This window comes from Scyliorhinus canicula, chromosome 14 (genome assembly GCF_902713615.1).
Source record: "Scyliorhinus canicula chromosome 14, sScyCan1.1, whole genome shotgun sequence".
Classification (NCBI taxonomy): Eukaryota; Metazoa; Chordata; class Chondrichthyes; order Carcharhiniformes; family Scyliorhinidae; genus Scyliorhinus; species Scyliorhinus canicula.
In genome coordinates, this window is record NC_052159.1 from 48,178,263 (window position 1) to 48,198,421 (window position 20,159).

The following is a 20,159-nucleotide window of genomic DNA, read 5'->3' on the forward strand; positions in this document are numbered from 1 at the left end:
TGGGAGGAGTCACATTGTGAAGCAGCGATCTTTGTCCTTTTTAATCTTAAAATACTGGCAGGAAATCTCCAGCCGTTGGAATTATCTTTTCCCGTCGGCAGCGCACACACATCCATGGGTTTCCCGGCAGCGTTGGGTGGCTTTAATGGGGATCCCATTGACAAGTGGCGTGAGTAGTTATTCCACCACCAGCAAATGGCTCACCACTGAGAAACATGCGGCTGGGGGACCGAGTTTCCCCCCCCCCCCACTGTCTGGAGAAATAGAGGCACGTGGAAAAGGCAATAACATCTATGGATAGGATTCTCCAGCCGTCCGGCTGCATGTTTCCTGATGGCAGGAGGGGCTGCGCCGTTCGCTGGTGGCGGGATTCTCTGCTCCCACCGCTGTCAGTGGGAATTTCCACTGAAGCCACCCCCATGCCACCGGGAAATCCATGGGTGGGGGTGCGCTGCCGGAGGGATCAGAGAATCCAGTCGCCAGAGAATGGTCCGCGAATTCCAGCCTACGGCCTATACCTGTGAATGATCTGAGAGCTACAGCATTGTAAACTCTCCAAGCCTGTTCCATTTCGGGTCTATCAAAAGCAAAGTGGCTTCCTGGTAACGAGACTAAAAAAAGCTAACTTTACGACCAACAGAAAGTCCTGCAAATAGCTAGCAGTATGCAAGGGTTAAAAGCTGTTAGGTGGATTGGCCATGATAAATTGCCCTTAGTGTCCAAAATTGCCATCAGTGTTGGGTGGGGTTACTGGGTTATGGAGATAGGGTGGAGGTGTTGACCTTGGGTAGGGTGCTCTTTCCAAGAGCCGGTGCAGACTCGATGGGCCGAATGGCCTCCTTCTGCACTGTAAATTGTGTGTGTATCTTCCTCTCAAAAAGGGATGGGATAGGGATTTCAACAGCTCTCTTTCAACCTGTCCATAACAATAGCAGTCATTCAGAGGTGCATGTTCTGGGAATATGTGTTCAAATCCCACCATGTCAGCTGGTAGAATTTGAACTCAGTAAATAAATCTGGATTTGAAACTATCATTGACCATTGGAAAAACCCATCTGGATCACTGATGTCCTTTAGGGAAGGAAATCTGCCGTCCTTACTTGGTCTGGTCTACATGTGACTCCAGATCCACAGTAATGTTGCTGACTTGAAATGGCCTTGCAAGCTACTCAGTTCAAGAGAAATTAAGGATGAGCAACAAACGCTGACCTTGCCAGAGGTGCTCATATACATGTCATGAAAGAATAAAAGGTACAAAGGAGATTTAAGAGTATGTTGCCAGAAATGATTGGTGTCGTTTTCTACTAAGAGGCTGGGAGGGGACTTAACGGAGTCGTTCAGAATTATGAAGGGCCTGACCATGGATAGAAAGGACACACTTCCATTAGCAGGATCAATGGCATAGATTTTAACAAATTGGCAAAAGGATTAGGGTGAATTGCAATTTTTTTCAACAAGTGGATGGTGTTGGATTTGTGGGCGGGATTCTCCACTCCCCCAGTCACATGTTTCTCGCCGGAGCGCCATTTGCTGGCGGGGGGATTCTTTACTCCCACCGCTTGCCAATAGAATTTCCCATTGAAGTCACCCCACACTACTGAGAAGCCTGTGGGTGGGGGTGCACTGCATGCGGGAAAAGTGAATCGCAACGGCCGGAAAATACCGGCCGTAATTCATTCTGTGAGTGGCTGAGACCGAAACCTTCATTGTATTTTGAAAATATCTGGATATGTACTTGAAATGCTGTTACCTAAAACATTGCAGATCAAGAGCTACAAAGTGGAATTAGACTGGTTAATTCTACTCCAAGCAGCACAGGCACGATAGGCCATGTTGGCTGCTTCTGTGTTGTAAATGTTCTGTTTCTACACAGTATGCGGTACTGTCGGATTATTCTACTTCATCAGTCTGTTTAAAATGTGCAATTTGTTCTGCATCTGTTCCCAAGTGCTGGAGGCAAAATACACAACATTAAGCTGTGCGCCTCTCTTTACTCCCATCTCAGGCAGCAGCACATTCACTTTACTGCTTTCTACATACCCACAGACTCATGCCTCTACATTACTTTTCCCTTCATTTTGATCTTCCCTCCTCTACCCCCTCCACTACCACACTCTGACAATGCGTGACACATAGTTTAAATTAATTTTCAAACTTTACAAATGTGAAGCGATATTTGCCCCTGCCGTTCCTATTATCCCAAACACAATCTCTTCTGCCTGGTTTGCGGGATAGGTCTTATGAGGAAAGGTTCAGGGAGTTAGGGCTTTTCTCTTTGGAGCGGAGGAGGATGAGAGGCGACTTAATAGAGGTTTATAAGATGATGAGGGGGATAGATAGAGTGGACCTTCAGAGACTATTTCCTCGGGTGGATGTAGCTGTTACAAGGGGGCATAACTAAAAGATTCAGGATGGGAGATATTGGAGGGATGTCCGAGGTAGGTTCTTTACTCAGAGAGTGGTTAGGGTGTAGAATGGACTGCCTGCTGTGATGGTGGAGTCGGACACTTTAGGAACTTTCAAGCGGTTATTGGATAGGCACATGGAACACACCAGAATGACAGGGAGTGTGATAGCTTGATCTTGGTTTCGGAAAATGCTCGGCACAACATCGAGGGCCAAAGGGCCTGTTCTGTGCTGTACTGTTCTATGTTCTTCTTCCCAATTCCTTCCCCCACTCCTAGGATCTACATCAGGGCTGCCTCAGGCACCAAGCATGCATCTGCATCTAACTGGGCTCATGTAAATAAAGATTAAAGTCTAATATATTCTGGTGCAGAGGCCACTTCTTGTGCCCAGTTCTGGTCAAGTAATTTCTAGGTCTCCATATTTTAAAATAAAACATTGGGCAGGACTTTCCGCATATTTCTTGGAGGCACGCCATTCACAGGCTGCAGAATTCTATCATCCCGCCGCTTGTCAATTGGATTTCCTATTGTAACCACCCGGGGCCACCGGGAAACCTGCGGACGGGGGTGCGCTTCCAGCAGGAAAAGTGAATCAGAACAGCTGGAAAATTCCAACCATTGTTGGCTTTGCACAATATGTATTTTTTTTCTCTGCCATGGATTCCACAGTTTGCTGCATGAACAATTGTATTGTTGAATGTTCCCATGGAGAAGATTAACATTGTTCGGCATGGAACTGAATTGCTTTGAAATGAGGTGTAGAGAGTCACCGTCATGGCTGGTCATGCTACTAGGAAGCATTCCCTGCATTTTTGCTGGGATCAATCTACTAAGCACAATGTGTTATATTACTACTCCTAGTAGTAATGTTATACTGCTTTGTGCAATATATCATAGAGTTATCATAGAATTTACAGTGCAGAAGGAGGCCATTCGGCCCATCGAGTCTGCACCGGCTCCTGGAAAGAGCACCCTACCCAAGGCCAACATGTCCACCCTATCCCCATAACCCAGTAACCCCACCCAACACTAAGGGCAATTTTGGGCACTGAGGGCAATTTAGCATGGCCAATCCACCTAACCTGCACATCTTTGGACTGTGGGAGGAAACTGGAGTGCCCGGAGGAAACCCACGCACACACGGGGAGGATGTGCAGACTTCGCACAGACAATGACCCAAGCCGGAATCGAACCTGGGACCCTGGAGCTGTGAAGCAATTGTGCTATCCACAGTGCTACCGTGCTGCCCACGGTATACATGTTACTCATTTGCTTCTTGCCAGGATGATCTTTTTTTAAAAATAAATTTAGAGTACCCAATTCATTTTTTCCAATTATGGGGCAATTTAGCGTGGCCAATCCACCTACCCTGCTTTTTGGGTTGTGGGGGCGAAACCCACGCAAAAACAGGGAGAAAGTGCAAACTCCACACGGACAGTGACCCAGAGCCGGGATCGAACCTGGGACCTCGGCGCCGTGAGGCAGCAGTGCTACTCACTGTGCCACCGTGCTGCCCTGCCAGGATGATCTTTAACTCGATGTTGATTTACACTCGTAGTCTTCCGATTAGAGCAACTACTTTATTGAGTAATGTTAACAAATAAACTGTGAGTTTGTTCTCTCTGCAATACTTATACTAGATATTAAATAAACAAGATTGAATAAGAATGAACTATGATGAACTACACCTATGCTCTTAGCTGTCTCTCCCTACCTCTGGTCACGAGTCACTGTCCTTACAAAGAGGAAGATCTTGGCTTGAGTCCATCCATTTATACCCATCTCTAGTGCTGCCACCCAGTTACCAGTTAGCTGCTATGTCGATACATTAACCCTTGTGTCCATACAGATTACTACCCAATGGTTCTTAAAAGTACATCAGTTCAAGGTGCATTTGAGCAGCACAGACATGTGAGAAACCTTTTAGTTATTTCAAGTATGCTGTTACAAGTATACTTACAGCTTTCAGCCTCAGTAAGATCCAAAATATTGTTGATACAAAGGAAGATTATTTTTAGATTTATCTCTTTCACCTGGCTTCCTTTTAACTCTGAGCATTGTAGTAGCTAAAACATCTCCAAATGAAGAGATTAAGAGATTTGTATTCACATTTTGAAGCTTTATTTGAGCACTACTGAAACAAACCCCTCTGTGAACAATACAGAGGAAAACATTTCAAAGCAGATTATGTTTTAAATTTGAATCATGGTCTTTAGTGACAACATTTTCAGGCCTACGTAAGTCAGGAAATTTCACTCATCCTGGCTCATTGGTAATTATGGTGACAGGAGATTTCTCCCTGCACCATTTAAAAAAACACATTGAGAGTTGGACCTAAAAGCAATATTGATAATATCTGCAGAGAAGATTGTAAGGAGAATGGTCCCAACCAAAAAGGATACCATGAATATAAGGAGGAGGGTAGCCTAATGAGAGGAATATTGTAATTTACACAAATAATAATCTTAAAGTGACCAATAAACTGATCTAAAGATAAACGCTGAGGGTTTGTCTTCCGGTGTCAGTAATTACTATCATTATAACTGACTGAAAAGTAGGCAACAGCATGGGTTCAATTCCCTGGTGGCTGGATTTGAGTCTATTTCACCAGCGCATTTGTCTAGGCCTCTAGATTACTAGTACAGTAACATCTTCAGTAAACCTCTTCCTAGCTATGGAGCATGGGGGCAAGTTGATAGTACTCTTATTGCAATCAGTGCACCTCTGTATTGCTGAGCCCAATTGGTGACCCTAACAATATGCTCCTCCCCTCTGCCAATTAAAAGTGGTGCACAGGGCACACTTAACAAAGGCAAGGATCAGCCGGTTATTTGAGGGGGTGGAGGATAGTTGTGAACAGTGTGGGAGGGGCCCGGCCAATCATGTCCATATCTTCTGCTCCTGCCCGAAGTTGGAAAAATGTTGGGGGTCGTTTTTCAGCACCATATCTGAGGTTCTGCACGTGGATTTGGAGCCGGGTCCCCTGGAGGTCATATTTGGGGTGTCAGACCTGCCGCAGTTGCAGACGATGCTGGGGCAGATGTCTTAGCCTTCACCTCGTTGATTGCTCATAGGCGGGTCCTGTTGCGGTGGAGGTCAGCTTCTCCCCCTGTACTTTGGTGTGGCGGGGGAAATCTAATGGAAATCCTGAGTGGGATTCTCTCCGACCTTCCGCCGGGTTGGAGAATCGCCGAGGGGGTGCGGGGGGGCGGGGGGGTCTGAGCGTATTCTCCAGCGTCGTTTTTTGCAGGGGGCGGGATTCACGCCATGCCAGTCGGGGGCAGGTACGTTGGTGGGGGCGGTCCTCGGAGGGGGGGCGCGAGGGGATCCGAACCCAGGACCCCATGGTGGCCTGGCCCGCGATCGGGGCCCACCGATCTGCGAGCGGATTGTCCTTCCGCGCCGGCCCCAGTAGGGCTCCGCCATGTCCGGCGTGGAGAAGAGAACCCCCTGCGCATGCTCCAAAATACGCAGGCCGGTCTGCGCATGCGCGAGATCACACCGACCCTTTGGGGCATGTGCGAACTCGCGCCATCCCTTCGGTGCCGGCTGGAGCGGTGCCAACCCCTCCGGCGTCCACCAAGCCCCCGAAAGTGCAGAGAATTGGTGCCGGTTCTCCCGCCGGCATGGGGACTTCGTCCCCAGAAGGAAGGATCCTGGTCCCTGTGTTTGGAGAAGGCGAAATTTGCACTGAGAGGGGCGGATGATGGGTTCCACCAGCGAAGGGGTTTGTTTATCTTACACTTTGAGGATTTGGTTGCTGTCAAGGGTAAGAGGGAGTGTAGTTCGGAGGGGGTGGGGGGTATTAGTGATGTGTTTAATTGTTTTAGGAATGTTTAAAATGTTGAAAATGTGAATTAAAATAGTTTTCAAAAAATATATATATGCAGCATGGGCCATTAATGTTAAGCGCAGCAACAAAATGATGCATTGTTACTTTGTTTGAACCCTCTAGGTAAACCCACCATGGCTATTAAACAAACCAGAGATTACACATTTTATTTTAACAGCATCTTGCAATATTGTTAAACTAGCAGGAAGCTAACCCATTGGTTATTTATAACACTGAAGATAATAATATTGATTTTAGTGACTGCTTCTGACTTCAATGACATGTTCTGAACATTGCACACACGGACACGGTGACAAATTCATGTTTGGAAGAAAGATTCAACACTTGAAACCCAGATAAATTACTTGTGATCTTTTCCATTCTGTAGATGACTTTCGCTGGCCTGGGTTCAGGATATTGTTAAATATAATTATATCATAGAAGGGGTGTAATTTGATTTTCTTTTAATTCTTTCATGGGCCATCAGTATTTATTGAGAAGGTGGTGGTGAATCACCTTCTCAAACCACTGTAGTCCATATGGTGTAGCCACACCCACAGTGCTGTTAGGGAGGGTGTTCCAGGATTTTGACCCAAAAGTGTGAAGAAATAGCAATAGAGTTCCAAATCAGGATGTGTGGTTAGGAGGAGAACTTGCAGGTTGTGGTGTTCCCTCCTATTTATCACTTGACCATGTCCTTTTAGGTGATAGAGGTTGTCGGTGTAGAAGGTGCTGTTGAAGAAGCATTGGTAAGTTGCTGCAGTGCGTTTTGTAGATGATACACACTGCTGCCGCTATGCATCAATATGGAGGGAGTGGATGTGAAAGGCGATGGATGGAGTACAAATCAAGCAGGCTGCTTTGTCTTGCTGCTCGGCCTGGACATAATTTAAAACACCTGCACCCCCTCCCAACCCCAGAGAACTGGCGTTTGGCACCTTCTGAAAGCCCCTGTCCCTGGCCATACCAAGTCAGCTCTGCTCTTCGATGTCCGGAAAGAGTTGCTTGGTTCTGCGAATGGGGCACTTAAAATGCATTCAGTTTGGCTCTCTTATCCTCCCCTGCAGATGTTTTGGATGCTGTTAGAATCTCCAAAGGAATTTCTGCACTAAGAACTTGTTTGCTGTAAACAAAATTGTTATTGAAAGGAAAAACCGTGTAGAAAAGGGTAAAGTATCATAAAATTCTTGGGTACAAAAATTTTTTTCTCAGTAAGAGGTATTAATATACAAATAAAAATGTATTCAACTAAATTTGTGTGAAAAGAATATCAACAATGGCAGATCACAAAAGCTGGCTATTTTCTTCAGCGCAGCACAATGGTGAAAAGGGACCATCATGTTCAAATTTATGAACCTTAGCTTGCTGAAGCTCCTTATAAATCTACAAACCAATAATAAATAAAAATATAACAAAGCTCCTTACTCAGCCACCAAATACCAATATTCATTTTCATGATTTATCTTGGGTCAGAAGTGAGATACAATAATCATATCCAGCCCACTCGTTAGTTGTTACACAGGGATGCAACCACTGCTTTGAAAAGTTGGATACTCTTGGATTACCATCACTTACAATCATGTCATCCCTAAAAATATCATTCTGGGGCAGCACGGTGGCACAGTGGGTTAGCCCTGCTGCCTCATGGCGCCGAGATCCCAGGTTCGATCCTGGCTCTGGGTCACTGTCCGTGTGGAGTTTGCACATTCTCCCCGTGTTTGCGTGGGGTTTCATAGAATTATAGATTTCATAGAATTTACAGTGCAGAAGTTCACCCCCACAACCCAAAGATGTGCAGGGTAGGTGAATTGACCATGCTAAATTACCTCTTAATTGGAAAAAATGAATTGGGTACTCTTAAATTTATTTTAAAAATAAATAAATAAATAATCATCATTCTGGAACGTATTTAAAAAAAAAAAATTTAGAGTATCCAATTATTATTTTTTTCCAATTAAGAGGCAATTTGGGTGAAACCCACACAGACATGGGGAGAATGTACAAACACCACACCGACAGTGACCCAGAGCCGGGATTCGAACCCAGGTCCTCAGCACCGTAGTCCCAGTGCTAACCACTGCGCCACATGCCACCCCCTTTCTGGAAAATATTTTGTGTCTATATAAACATTTCTGGAACAAGCCTTTCCATTCACCTGAAGAAGGAGCCGTGCTCCGAAAGCTCGTGTTTGAAACAAACCTGTTGGACTTTAACCTGGTGTTGTAAGACTTCTTACTGTACGGAAAATATTTTGATAGAGTTGAATAATGCTAAAAATGCATGTTTATAAACATTTGTTTCAATAGAGTGGGTTTTGTGAAAAATATATACAGAGCACATAAAAGCATAATATCCTAATCTTTGTCCTTGTAAATGTCAATGTTTTTATTCATCTAAATGGCCTTATTCACAAGCCTCTACAGCCTCTCAGTCAGTGTAAACATTTCAGGTGTACTTTTCTAAATAAATCAACATTTGCTTTATAGCATAATGTACACACACTCAACTTTTAAATTAATATTTTAGATGCAAGTAATATTTTCACAATTTAGAAATATTGTAAATTTATTGCACTGCATTTTAAAGAGCAGTGACTAAAATTTGAATGTTAAATCAATATAGTGACATGATTTGAAGTATTTATAAATATTTATATCTCAAAAATCATTTCAGAGGTAATTTGTCACCAGTGCTTTATGTGCCTTTGGGGCGACTTGAATTACTTTAGAATGTTTGCATGTCACTTTATGGAAACATCAGTGAATGTATTTAGTCAATTGACCACGCAACGGCTAACAGGGAATTATCAAAAATTGGATATGGAGTAGAAGGTTGTAATCTGAACATAAGGTTCATCTAATATCATGAACTGTAAGATTAATTCATCACCTTGAAATTGGACAGAAATTGTTGCTTCAGGTGATCTGGAGTACACAGAGACTACAAAAAGGGAAAAACAGACACCCCGACCTGGATTTTCTAAACTATAGCTTTAATGAACTGGAAATGGCAGGCTGAAAACTTCTCAGCAAAACTTTTTCAGCCTTTACAGCCTTTCTTTTAAAAAAGGTGCCTAAAATAAAAGCTGTTGGGAGCTGCAAAACAAATATTTGGCATTTCTAAACCCAAAACATGGCAGATTGCTACGTGTGCTGGGTAGAGTGCACGATTTGTATATATAAATTTTAAAAATACATGGTTTGAATTTATCTATCAATAGAATACCGATTGTACGTGGAGATGATAGTGTAGTAGCACAGTCACAAGACTAGTAATCCAGAAGCCCAAGGTTATGCTTTGGGGACATGGGTTCAAATCCCCACCAGAATGGCTGATGGAGTTTTAAAAATTCAATTAATAAATCTGAACTGTAAAAGCTTTTTTCAATAATGGTGACCATACCAACTATCATCAATTGTTGTTTAAAAACTCATCTGATTCACTAATACCCCTCAGGGAAGGAAATCTCCTATCCTTACTTGGTCTCATCTACATTGGACTACAGCAATGTGGTTGACTCCCAACTTCCCTCGGGAAAAAGCCTAGTAAGCCACTCAGCTCAAGGGCAATTAGGGATTGGAACAAATGCTGGCCCAGCTAGGCGACACCAACATCCGATGAAAGAAAAAAAATTAAATTAAGATAGGATTAATTCTGAAATATCACATTTTGTGATTGAATTATCACATTTTTGTATTTATTCTTCGTACTTCCAGCATATACATGAATGATATGTTTTGAAAGAAAATGTAAAAATTAACTACATTAATTTAATGGAAACAGCATGTTTCCACTTTGAATATAAAAGTAATAAGAAATTTCCATATAAAACTAGAAGAATGTTTTTATCACAAATCTTGTGATAAACCATGTATTACCATAATTTTCTCAGTAAAGTCCTTTTTAAAATAACTTTAACTTGAGGCAAGTAAAATTAAGACACTTTATCAGCTCGATTCTCGTGATTTAAAAAAAGCTTATAAGGAACATTCAAAATTAATCTTAGCAATATGGCCACAACCATACAACCTGTTCCTTGAACCAGAAGCATTATTTATAACCATGGGGTAGCTATACCATTCAAATGGGTTTATTTAGAGCACAATTATGATTTTTGTTAATATAATCATTTTAAACCACAAAGTGGAGCATAATGATTAGTCTTTTCTCCTGAAAATAGAAACACAGCTATTCCTTTGCTTGACAGGAGATTTTTAGGTTTTTCCATGATACTGCAACTCAACTGGAAAAGATTGGGAGCTGTAAACGACATGCATGTGACTGATGCTGACTCCTGCTCTATTTTATGGGCTTGCGAGTTATTTGATAGCTGAATATAGTGCTGTCTGACCTTTTCCAGAAAAATACCAAATGTTTTTGTCATATCATTACAGAAGCTATTAGGAGAAAATATTTGCAAGTAATTGCAGTGAATTTCTGCATTGAGAACAGTGTATAATAGTTATGCTTTCATTGATTTTTCTTCATGCCTCTTCCACATTTCTGAGAGCTTTTAAAATCTTTTTGTAGCTATTGAATGTCTGGCTTTATTGTGATCAACACTTTAACCAAACAATTATGTGATTTAACTCGTGCGAATCAAAATGCTTCTATGGTTCGCCAACAGCGCCCTGTTAAAGTCATTTTTTTTTAAAAGAATAACTAAATAAATTATTACCAAGTTTCATCCAAAATGTTTCTTCACAGTAGAAGACATAAATTACATTTGAGAAATACAGGGTAACCAAGTGGATTAAGAGTGAGGAATTTACGGTAATTAATATCAGTTGAGAAAAAGTATTGGAGAAATTTAAGGGATTAAAAGCTAACAAATTCTCAACACCTAATGTCCTACATCCTAGGATTCCTAAGAAAGGAAGCTGCAGAGATGGTTAATGCACTGGTTATGAATTTCCAAAATTCACTAATTCTAGAACAATCCCAGCAGATTCAAGAAAGGAGGGAGCAAGAACTACAGGTCAGTTGCCACAGTTGTACAGATCTTTGGTGAGGCCATATTTGGAGTACTGTGTACAGTTTTAGTCTCCATGTTTAAGGAATGATTTGCTTGCATTGGATGTGCCGCAACAAAGGTTCATTAGATTGGTTCCTGGGATGAAAGAGTTGTCTTATGATGGGATGGTGAATAAACTGGGCCTAACTGTCTGGAGTGTAGTAGAATGAGGGAGCATCTTATTGAAACATGCAAGGTTGATAGGGTATATTCTGAGAAGTTGTTTCTCCTGGCTGAGGAAGCCTGAATAAGGGGGCACAGCCTTTGGTTATAGGGCTGATCATTTAGAACTGAGATGAGATTTCTTCACTTAAACGGTTGTGATTTGTCAGAATTCACTACCCCAGAGGGTTGTGGATGTGTCATCATTGAATATATTTAAGATTGGGATAGACAAATCTTAAGTCTCTCAGGGAGTGGTCAGGAAAATGGAGTTGAGGCAGATCAGCCATGATTGTATTAATGGCAGAGCATGTAGTCCACTCCTTATACCAAGTACAATTTTACATTTGCCTCTGTTTCAGAGTTTTTTTAATTTTTCATGATGCATTACAATCTTTCACTGGATCAATAATTTATCAGTTAATCTGTGAGCCTTTGACTGAGAATATATATTTACTCCACAAGTTAATGTTCTTGCAGTAATTTCTCCAGTCCAGGCTCTCCACCCAATGAACATTTCTAAAAAAAACTTGACTGCCTGATGTCAAGCACAGCTAGGGACGACCACATCACTTGAAGCCTAACTTGTAGTTTTGACCAATTGTCAAAATAGAAAACACTGAAATTGCACAGCAACTCATTAAGTAAATTGTTTTTCATTTTGTGATTATATCAGAATTAAAATCAATACTTCATTCCCTTCTGACAAAAAAAAAATCAATAGCACTTGAGAATTACTGAACTTCCAATATGTTCATTAATTAGTATAAGAATAAATCTAGAAACATTGTACAAACACCATTATGCCAATATAGGAATGAACATTTTCTCTTTAGTCACAAGAATAATAATAATAATAATCTTTTATTGTCACTCAAGTAGGCTTCAATGAAGTTACTGTGAAAAGCCCCTAGTCGCCACATTCCGGCACCTGTTCAGGGAGGCTGGTACGGGAATTGAACCCACGCTGCTGGCCTTGTTCTGCATTGCAAGTCGGCTGTTTAGCCCACTGTGCTAAACCACTATGTTTATAAAATACAGTAAAATGGTATCATCTACAACAAGCACAATGCTGTGGTGCAATCAGTAAAACTCATTACACATAAATGATTGACTGTAACATTTTGAATATTTTTCATCAAAATTTTTAAACGAGAGTTGACAAAAATTGCATTTTCTCAAACAGAATACAAATTATCTTGTAAACGATCATAACATTTCAAAGGCTAATTACAATTTCAGAAAACAGAGGGACTGTCATGACCTCTTGCACCCTATCGGAGTATCCGAATCCTATACAATCTGCCTTAATTATACTCCAGTCTCCTTCAATCGTTAACCGTTTTTAATTATTTTGTGACTGTGCCATTCTCCCAAGTCCACACTATACTTTCAGCAGAAATGACTTCTCCCTTCACAAGTTACTGCAAGGCTCAATAGAGCAGTGCTGGACAATGAGACGCTCTATTACACCTAGAAACTCATTACTGGCAACACTGGAAATGCTATTCTTACCATTTTCAACACAAAAGTTATTCACAAACAATGAATAACTACATTGTTGTTGCAGAAATTATATGAGCTTTGGGAAGTAAAGAGGTATTCACCTTTCTTCAAGCAAATCCTGCTCCATAACCAATCACTAAAAAAAAAATCTACATTACTCTATCTTCATTTAAAGCTACTTTTATAGTCTTGAGGGAGGTAAACAGTTCACAAAAGTCAAACTAATACAGTGCAATTGCTTGTTATCCATTTGGCTGGATACTTTTAAGATCAGCTTCATAAAGTGGCACCAGATTTCACTTTGGAAGAAAGAGCCTGCTTGAAGCGTCGTTTTAAATCTTGCATGTTTGGTGACTTTGGTCGTGGAATAATTGATCCTCTTCGTTTTTCTCCATTATTGTTCATATGTAGTTTGCTCACCTCTTTGTAGACATGCTGAAAAACATCATACACATCTTCATAGTTTTCTCTGGTGGAGATTTCTAAGAATGTTGTCCCGAGTTCATTTGCTAATTGGATTCCATCATTGGTCTGAACTTGTCTGGCGTGCAGTAGGTCACTCTTGTTGGCAACAATGATTACAGGGACCTTTGTGTCAGGGTACATTTTGCGGATATTCTGGTACAGGGGACGAATCAGTTTGTAACTGTTGTAGTCTGTTATTGAATACACCAAGATGAAGCCTTCAGCCCAATGAATACACCTGGAGACAAGGTCAGGAAAACGTGCACACTCTCCTTGAACCTAAACACAAAAACAATTTATCAGAAACTGCCCATTTTTTAGATAAGCAAATTTAATGCCAAAGAAAAATTATTACCATTTTATAACTGAATAACTTGATTACTTTTCTTATCTTATTATTTAGAAAAGTTTCAAATCAAAACTGAAGGCTTTGATTAAATTAGCCTTCTTGTTAGTTACAAATAAATTGGAAATACGAAGAATGGCTTCAGGAATGCTTATCCATTATTGACATCAAGTAATCTATGTTTTTTTCCCCCCTGATATCATGTTTATATCCCACAGTCCCAAAGATGTAACGGTCAATTATTTTAAACAATACCTGGACACAAGGTGTATCTTGCACTTGCAGTGAAAGCTGTTCGCCTTCGATATGAACTAGTCTTGAATAAAGATTTCCTGTGAGATAAAAACAATGACTTGTTAGAAATTATTTATTATCCATTCACTTTAGTGTTCAATTTTGGTTAAATGGTTTAAGAAATACACACCTGTATTTGCTTCATAATCCCCAATAAACCTCTTTGTTAAGAACCGAACAATCAATGCTAGAAAGAAACAAGACGACGCATTAATATTTCAATGTCACTCCTGTTGCAGCCATTCCTTTATATGCGTTTGTGAAATGATAATATTCATCAAAGACACCAGAGACACAGCTGCTTTTCAATCCAGTAACACAAAAACTAAATTAAAAACAAATTAATTCGGCAGCCCTGTATCTATCCTCTCCTTTAAAACAAAAGCAGCTTCGATACTGGGTTTCTGACACACTAGATCTGCCAGTTCCAGTTGATGTAATCCTCAAGGAAAATTGTCAGATTCACTAAAGCTGGCCATTGTAATTAGCTCTGTTAATACAGGAACGTTTCAACCATTGCAAGCTGGTGGCATTACAATGGATCAAATCTGATAAAACAATTGAAAATTAATCAGTTGCTAGGATGAAGAGGAACAGCCAGAGGTCAAATCTACATGGTCCATCTTAGTCAGATATGGGGCATTTGGAAAAATTCACCATGGTGCAGAAATATTATGTAGTTAAGTGTAGCATGTGATATGCTTTGCCTTATTATTTTTTTCCCTTTTTTCCCAATTAATGGGCAACTTAGCGTAGCCAATCCACCTACCCTGCACGTCTTTGTGAAGGGGAGACCCATGCAGACAGGGGGAGAATGTGCAAACTGCACACAGACAGTGACCCAGAATAGAACCCAGGTCCTCAGCGCAATGAAGCAGCAGTGCTAACCACTGCACCGTCCTGTTTTATTGTTAATGTGGTGCATAAATGTTCTATAGGGCTGGTTATTCATGCATTTTTCTACATATTTGTGTTTTAATCATTTGGGCTGGTTGCGCAGAGTAGCAAAATGTTTGAATCGAGCTGTTGGGAAGAGCTACTTTATTTGCGGTACACCTTAAATTATTTATGAGGGATTAAGGCTGGAATCACTGTAATAAAGGAGGAATGTACTCAATGTGTAAAAGTTATCATAGCTGTTTATAAGTACAACCAATATACACTTACATAGTTCCTTTAAAACAGTAATGCATTATAATCAGGTCAGGTTGTGTGAAAGAGTTCAGCCCTGTCTTACTGTATCAAAGTTGGAGATCACTGATCTAGTTCTGTTGATGATTTCACCATTTTTAACTGAAAGTGACTTCAGTCTAAACAGGAAGTTACTGTTAAACTAACATAGCTCTGAAGTCTGAAGATAATTCAGCTGAAGAGTAAAAGAACATAGCTACAGTGAAAAGAGGATTACCTCTGGCTCTTAAAAAGTCAGCAGTCACATCAGCAATAGCAAAAGGATATCAAATCTCAGTATTTTCTGATTATTCCTCATTATTAACCAGGGCAACATTTAGCTTTAGGATTGACCAGGGTGGACCACAATGATTTATTGTGCCCCTATGCATCCTATATTTTTTACTATTTTATCAGGAAACTGAAAAGAAGGATTGATTGGGAAGGAAAAACACAACAAACTCATGAGCCACTACTCACTCCTAAATAATAGGGGTAATTTTTTGTAGCAAGAGTGCAGGAACTACACCATCAAACAGATAACAAACCTCCATGGGCACAAATATACAGTCTTTTAAAATAATTAGCCTTGTAATTGGATCATTCAGAAGAACACAAATAGCAAACATTTAATTTCAACTAACTGTACAGGTATTTTAAAGTCAAGGCAAAAAGCCTCAAGTGGTTAATATTAAATGAGAATTTAAGAATTAAAAAGCCTATCCATTGCCTTGGCCAAAATGAAGATTATGTTTTTGTCAAATCTGCTCCTACCACCATTACCCAAATCTCAATGGTTCTTCTTAACTTTGCCAAAAATACTTGTAAAGGGAATTCTATTCACACTGAATATACACAATAGATGTATTTATTGCAATTGGCTACTATTTAGATCATTTCATTTGTGCATGTTTCCAAATTTATTGCAAACCTTTTGAAAATGTCTTTGGTATATATGGGAATACCTGAAAGCGAGCAAAGGCCTTGTGGGAAAGGGAACATTTTCATTCACTTAATTTATACTGTCATGTGAGAGTACCTTTACGAAATGGGTGTTTAAGAAATGTACCTTTAAGAAATGGGTGTTTATCAGTGATGTCAGAGTGTGGGTGGAGCTGGGCTGTCAGCTTTTTACTTTCATTTTAGGCTGTTTGCTGCAGGGTGTGTTTTAGTTTTGTTTTTAGTGTTGGAGCTGAAGCCAAACAAAGCAGGTGCACTGCTGTTCTCTCTCTGCCGTGAAAAGACTACTTACGTTTATTCATTTGGGGAATTCAGAATTATAAATGTTCTCAGTAGTGAATGTAAACCTGATGTGCTTCTGTTAAAAAGGTGTTTCTTTTGTCTTCTGGATGTTGTTGGAAAGTTATTAAGGATTACTTAGTGTTGTATTCTTATGGGGTTGTATTTGAATTGATGGTTGCTTAGATGTTCACTGTATGTTTTAAAAAGGTTGACTTGAGTTCATAGAATAAACATTGTTTTGCTTTAAATAATTTTTTTTTTTTTCGATTTCTGCTGTACCACACCTGTAGAGTGGGCTCTGTGCTCCCCATACCATAAAGGTTGTGGGTCAGGCAAACTCCATGATACACTTTGGGGTTCTCTAAACCCTGGCCCATAACATTACCCACTGACAGCATGAACAAAACACAGGAGATGCAAGTTGGTATTAAGACTTCCCTCTGCGTTACTCTTGCAATGTAACTCAATCATAACTCCTGAAAGAACCCCCTTAATCCTATTCCAGCTGGCACTTTCACTTTCCACAGTGTCTCTGTTGTCTTTGAAAGTGAAGATACTAATTAATACGGATACCACAAGCAGTTTGAGGTTGTTGACTCCCATACACTAACAACTGCTTCGGGAGACTATGCCAACTTCTTCCACACAAGTCCTCCATTTATCTGTTTAATCCTATTATTTAATACAGTAAATGGAGGGTTGAGTTGGCACAGCAATTATGACAAAATGAAAATACTTTATGAATGTTAAAGATCTCGGAATTCTACAATGGCAGATGGTCTTTAATTTGCTAAATTATGATTTCTGTAGATACACATCCCTGAACCCCAAAATACACATGCAACCCCAAAATACAAATGTATAATTAAAAGAATCACGAGGCAAGTTCAATTAGGTGGTTTGATTCTAATGTGATTTCCAATTCTTCTCAATTACTTTGACCTTAGCATGCAGGGTTGGAGAATAATTCCCTTTTAAAAAAAAACGTGTTCGTTGAACATTTGTGGGCACACATACACTTTTTTAAAAAAACTGTTCAGTGGGCGAATTCAGTTGTTTAAAGAAACTTAGAACAAACGCCTACTGAAAACCCAGTAAAACTGCATTTCACAGCAAGTTGGATCTCTTTGTATTGGAACGGAACACGACAGCTATCGAAGCAGGATAAAGGTACTTTTATATGATTGTAGGGAGTTCTCCCCATATACAGGCCTTCAATCGGTCTCACTAAAACCAGGTTATATGATAATTACCTCATTGCCATTTGGGAGACCCTGCTCTGTGCTAATTGGCTGCCAAAATGTTGACATTACAACCGTGACTACGAAGATGTCCTGACGCTGTGAAAGACCCTATATGAAACGGAGTCTTTCTTTTGCCAAGCCTCTGATCACCTGTCTTAATATCTTGGTGTATGGCTTGCTGTCAAATTTTCTCTCAATAGCTCCTGAAAACGCCTCAAGACGTCTCACTGCGTGAAAGGCGCTACGTAAATGCAAGATGCTAATGTTTTGTTACCACCCACTTCTAACACAATTCATGATGACACTTGGCAGTGTACAATTAGCCACTCTATTCTCTTCTGGCAGTAAATCTCAGAGTCTGTCCTCAAAACTACATTTTCAATGGACCCCATTATCCTCCAGAGGAAACGAATGACAGGCTTCAAATATCACACAAGTGTTGCGGCGCAGAAGGAGGCCATTTGGCCCATCCTGTCTGCACGGGTTATCTAAAACGAGCATCATGACTGAGTGAAACATAAACAGGAGAGCCATCCTGGGAGACACGGTTTGACACCGGACTGCATTTGTCTACAATGTCAAAACTCTTGGGCGCCAGGGAGAAATAATCCTACTCCATCTGTGTGGGCTGATTTTAATCCTAAATTTCTGATCTAAAGGACTTTATAGATTTAGTAATAACTGAGTTTTAAAGCAATATAAATTGAAACAAATTACGGAAGAGGAAATATAATTTTAGAATGAAATGCTCAATAGAGGAATTATAGTGTCGATGCCACATTGGTCCATGCTTTAAAGCAAATCGCTTCGCTGTAAACAGGTCCATCAAATATTTGTATTTATGTCCATCAGTTACAATTATATTCAGTTACAATAGTGAAACACAACTTTCCAGGTGAAAATCCCCATAGACCGTTGTTGTGACTGAGAATACTGATCTCTCCCAATACAATGGACAGATGTGCAGCTCCCCCCCCCCCCCCCCCCCCAAATATAAACATGCCGTTACCTGTTTTCCCAACCGTGCTCGACCCTAAAACTGCGATCTTGACGTCCCTGTTCATCACACCATCGCATGACTCGGGTATTGGAACTAAGAGTAAGTTCGTCGACATATTATAAAGACGCATCAGTCCTTTCCAGTCTGCAGCCGACTGGGTGGAATTTCAGGCAGCGGCCGTTCCGTCTCAGCCGAAGGCAAGAAGTCAACGCGGAAAGTCTTCTTTCAAACAGTATAGATTTCCAATCTGGTCAGCAACTGACAAAGCAGCCACATTCATTCAGCGCGGCTTTACTGCGGCTCTCTGCTGTTTCTCTGGGACTGTGGAGTCCGGCAGCTCCTTTCACTTCATATACTGAGCCTTGTGGGCGAACCCCCCCTCCCACCGCTCACACACACCAATAGAGTTCCACTGACGAACGCATCAACGTAAATGGCCCGAATACGTCCGTCCGCACCGACATCCTCACATTGTCTCTGTCCCGGGTTAAAGGGGACGTTGTAAGCTGCATGAAGTGCACGCTTAACACTAACAAATATATTCATTTTCACTCCTTCGCTTTACTCCAACGATTTCCCCCTCCAATGTTGGAGAAATTAGCGCCTTTTTGTGGCGGTCGCCCGCTGTCTGCCATTGAGAGGTTACGGATGGCACACTGACCCAATCTAATGCGCTTAAAACATAGCAGAGTCCCATTCAGCTAAGGGTGGTTCAGACACACACCAGCAGGGAGGGATGGGTATGGGAACGGTTATTTACTGGATTACTAATCTTGGCAACCGGCCTATTCCCTCCAGAGACATGGGTTCACATTACACTAAAAGCCTCAGGTGGGGCAAAATGAACTCAATTCATTCATTCATCTGCAATTTGAAAAGTTGGACTCTGTAGTGATGACCGGGTGGGCAGAGGTTTTTCAGTCTCCCACCAGCAAGTTTGCAGGCGAAGGGGGCTGTGAATTTCCATAGGCGGCCCCCACCCCCCTGCCTGCCCGCCCCTGGCCTGTCTGCAATATTTCAGAGGCAGGCACTCTTGGCCTCAATTTGGAGGCTGGCAGGAGGAGTCCGCACCGCCCCGCCCAGCAGGTCATCCTGCCCACGCCGCCTGCATGAATAGGTGCTGTCCTCAAGGGCCTTCTTTCCACATCGGATATCCCCTTCCCAAGATCTGCGCCCCCCCCCCCCCCCCCCCCCGGAATTGACCTAGGCAAAGATATTGCCTGTCCAGTTGACCCTGCAAAGTCCTCCTCACTAACAGAAAAGCAAATTACTGCGGATGCTGGAATCTGAAACGAAAGGGAAAATGCTGGAAAATCTCAGCAAGTCTGGCAGCATTTGTCGGGAGAGAAAAGAGCTAATGTTCCGAGTCTGCTTGGACAAAGAGTCATCGGACTCGAAACGTTAGCTCTTTTCTCTCCCTACAGATGCTGCCAGACTTGCTGAGATTTTCCAGCATTTTCCCCCTCCTCACTAACA

General features: G+C 41.3%; 1 protein-coding gene across 1 annotated transcript; it reads right to left on the reverse strand.

The window, feature by feature from the left end:
- Nucleotides 1-11,768: 11,768 nt before the first annotated feature.
- LOC119977694 (ras-like protein family member 11A) lies at nt 11,769-19,043 on the reverse strand. Its single transcript, XM_038818875.1, has 4 exons — nt 18,693-19,043; nt 14,158-14,214; nt 13,989-14,065; nt 11,769-13,666 (listed from the first exon to the last, which is right to left on the reverse strand). Exons 1-4 carry the CDS (start codon nt 18,811-18,813, stop codon nt 13,199-13,201), a joined length of 723 nt encoding a protein of 240 aa, XP_038674803.1. The 5' UTR covers nt 18,814-19,043; the 3' UTR covers nt 11,769-13,198.
- Nucleotides 19,044-20,159: the final 1,116 nt, after the last annotated feature.

Coding starts and splice junctions, on each gene's coding strand:
- LOC119977694 (XM_038818875.1), bottom strand. CDS start 18,813: ATGCGTCTTTATAATATGTCGACGAACTTACTCTTAGTTCCAATACCC. Junction 14,215..18,692: donor GAGCACGGTTGGGAAAACAG/GTAACGGCATGT, acceptor GTTTCTTTCTAG/CATTGATTGTTCGGTTCTTA. Junction 14,066..14,157: donor GGATTATGAAGCAAATACAG/GTGTGTATTTCT, acceptor TTTATCTCACAG/GAAATCTTTATTCAAGACTA.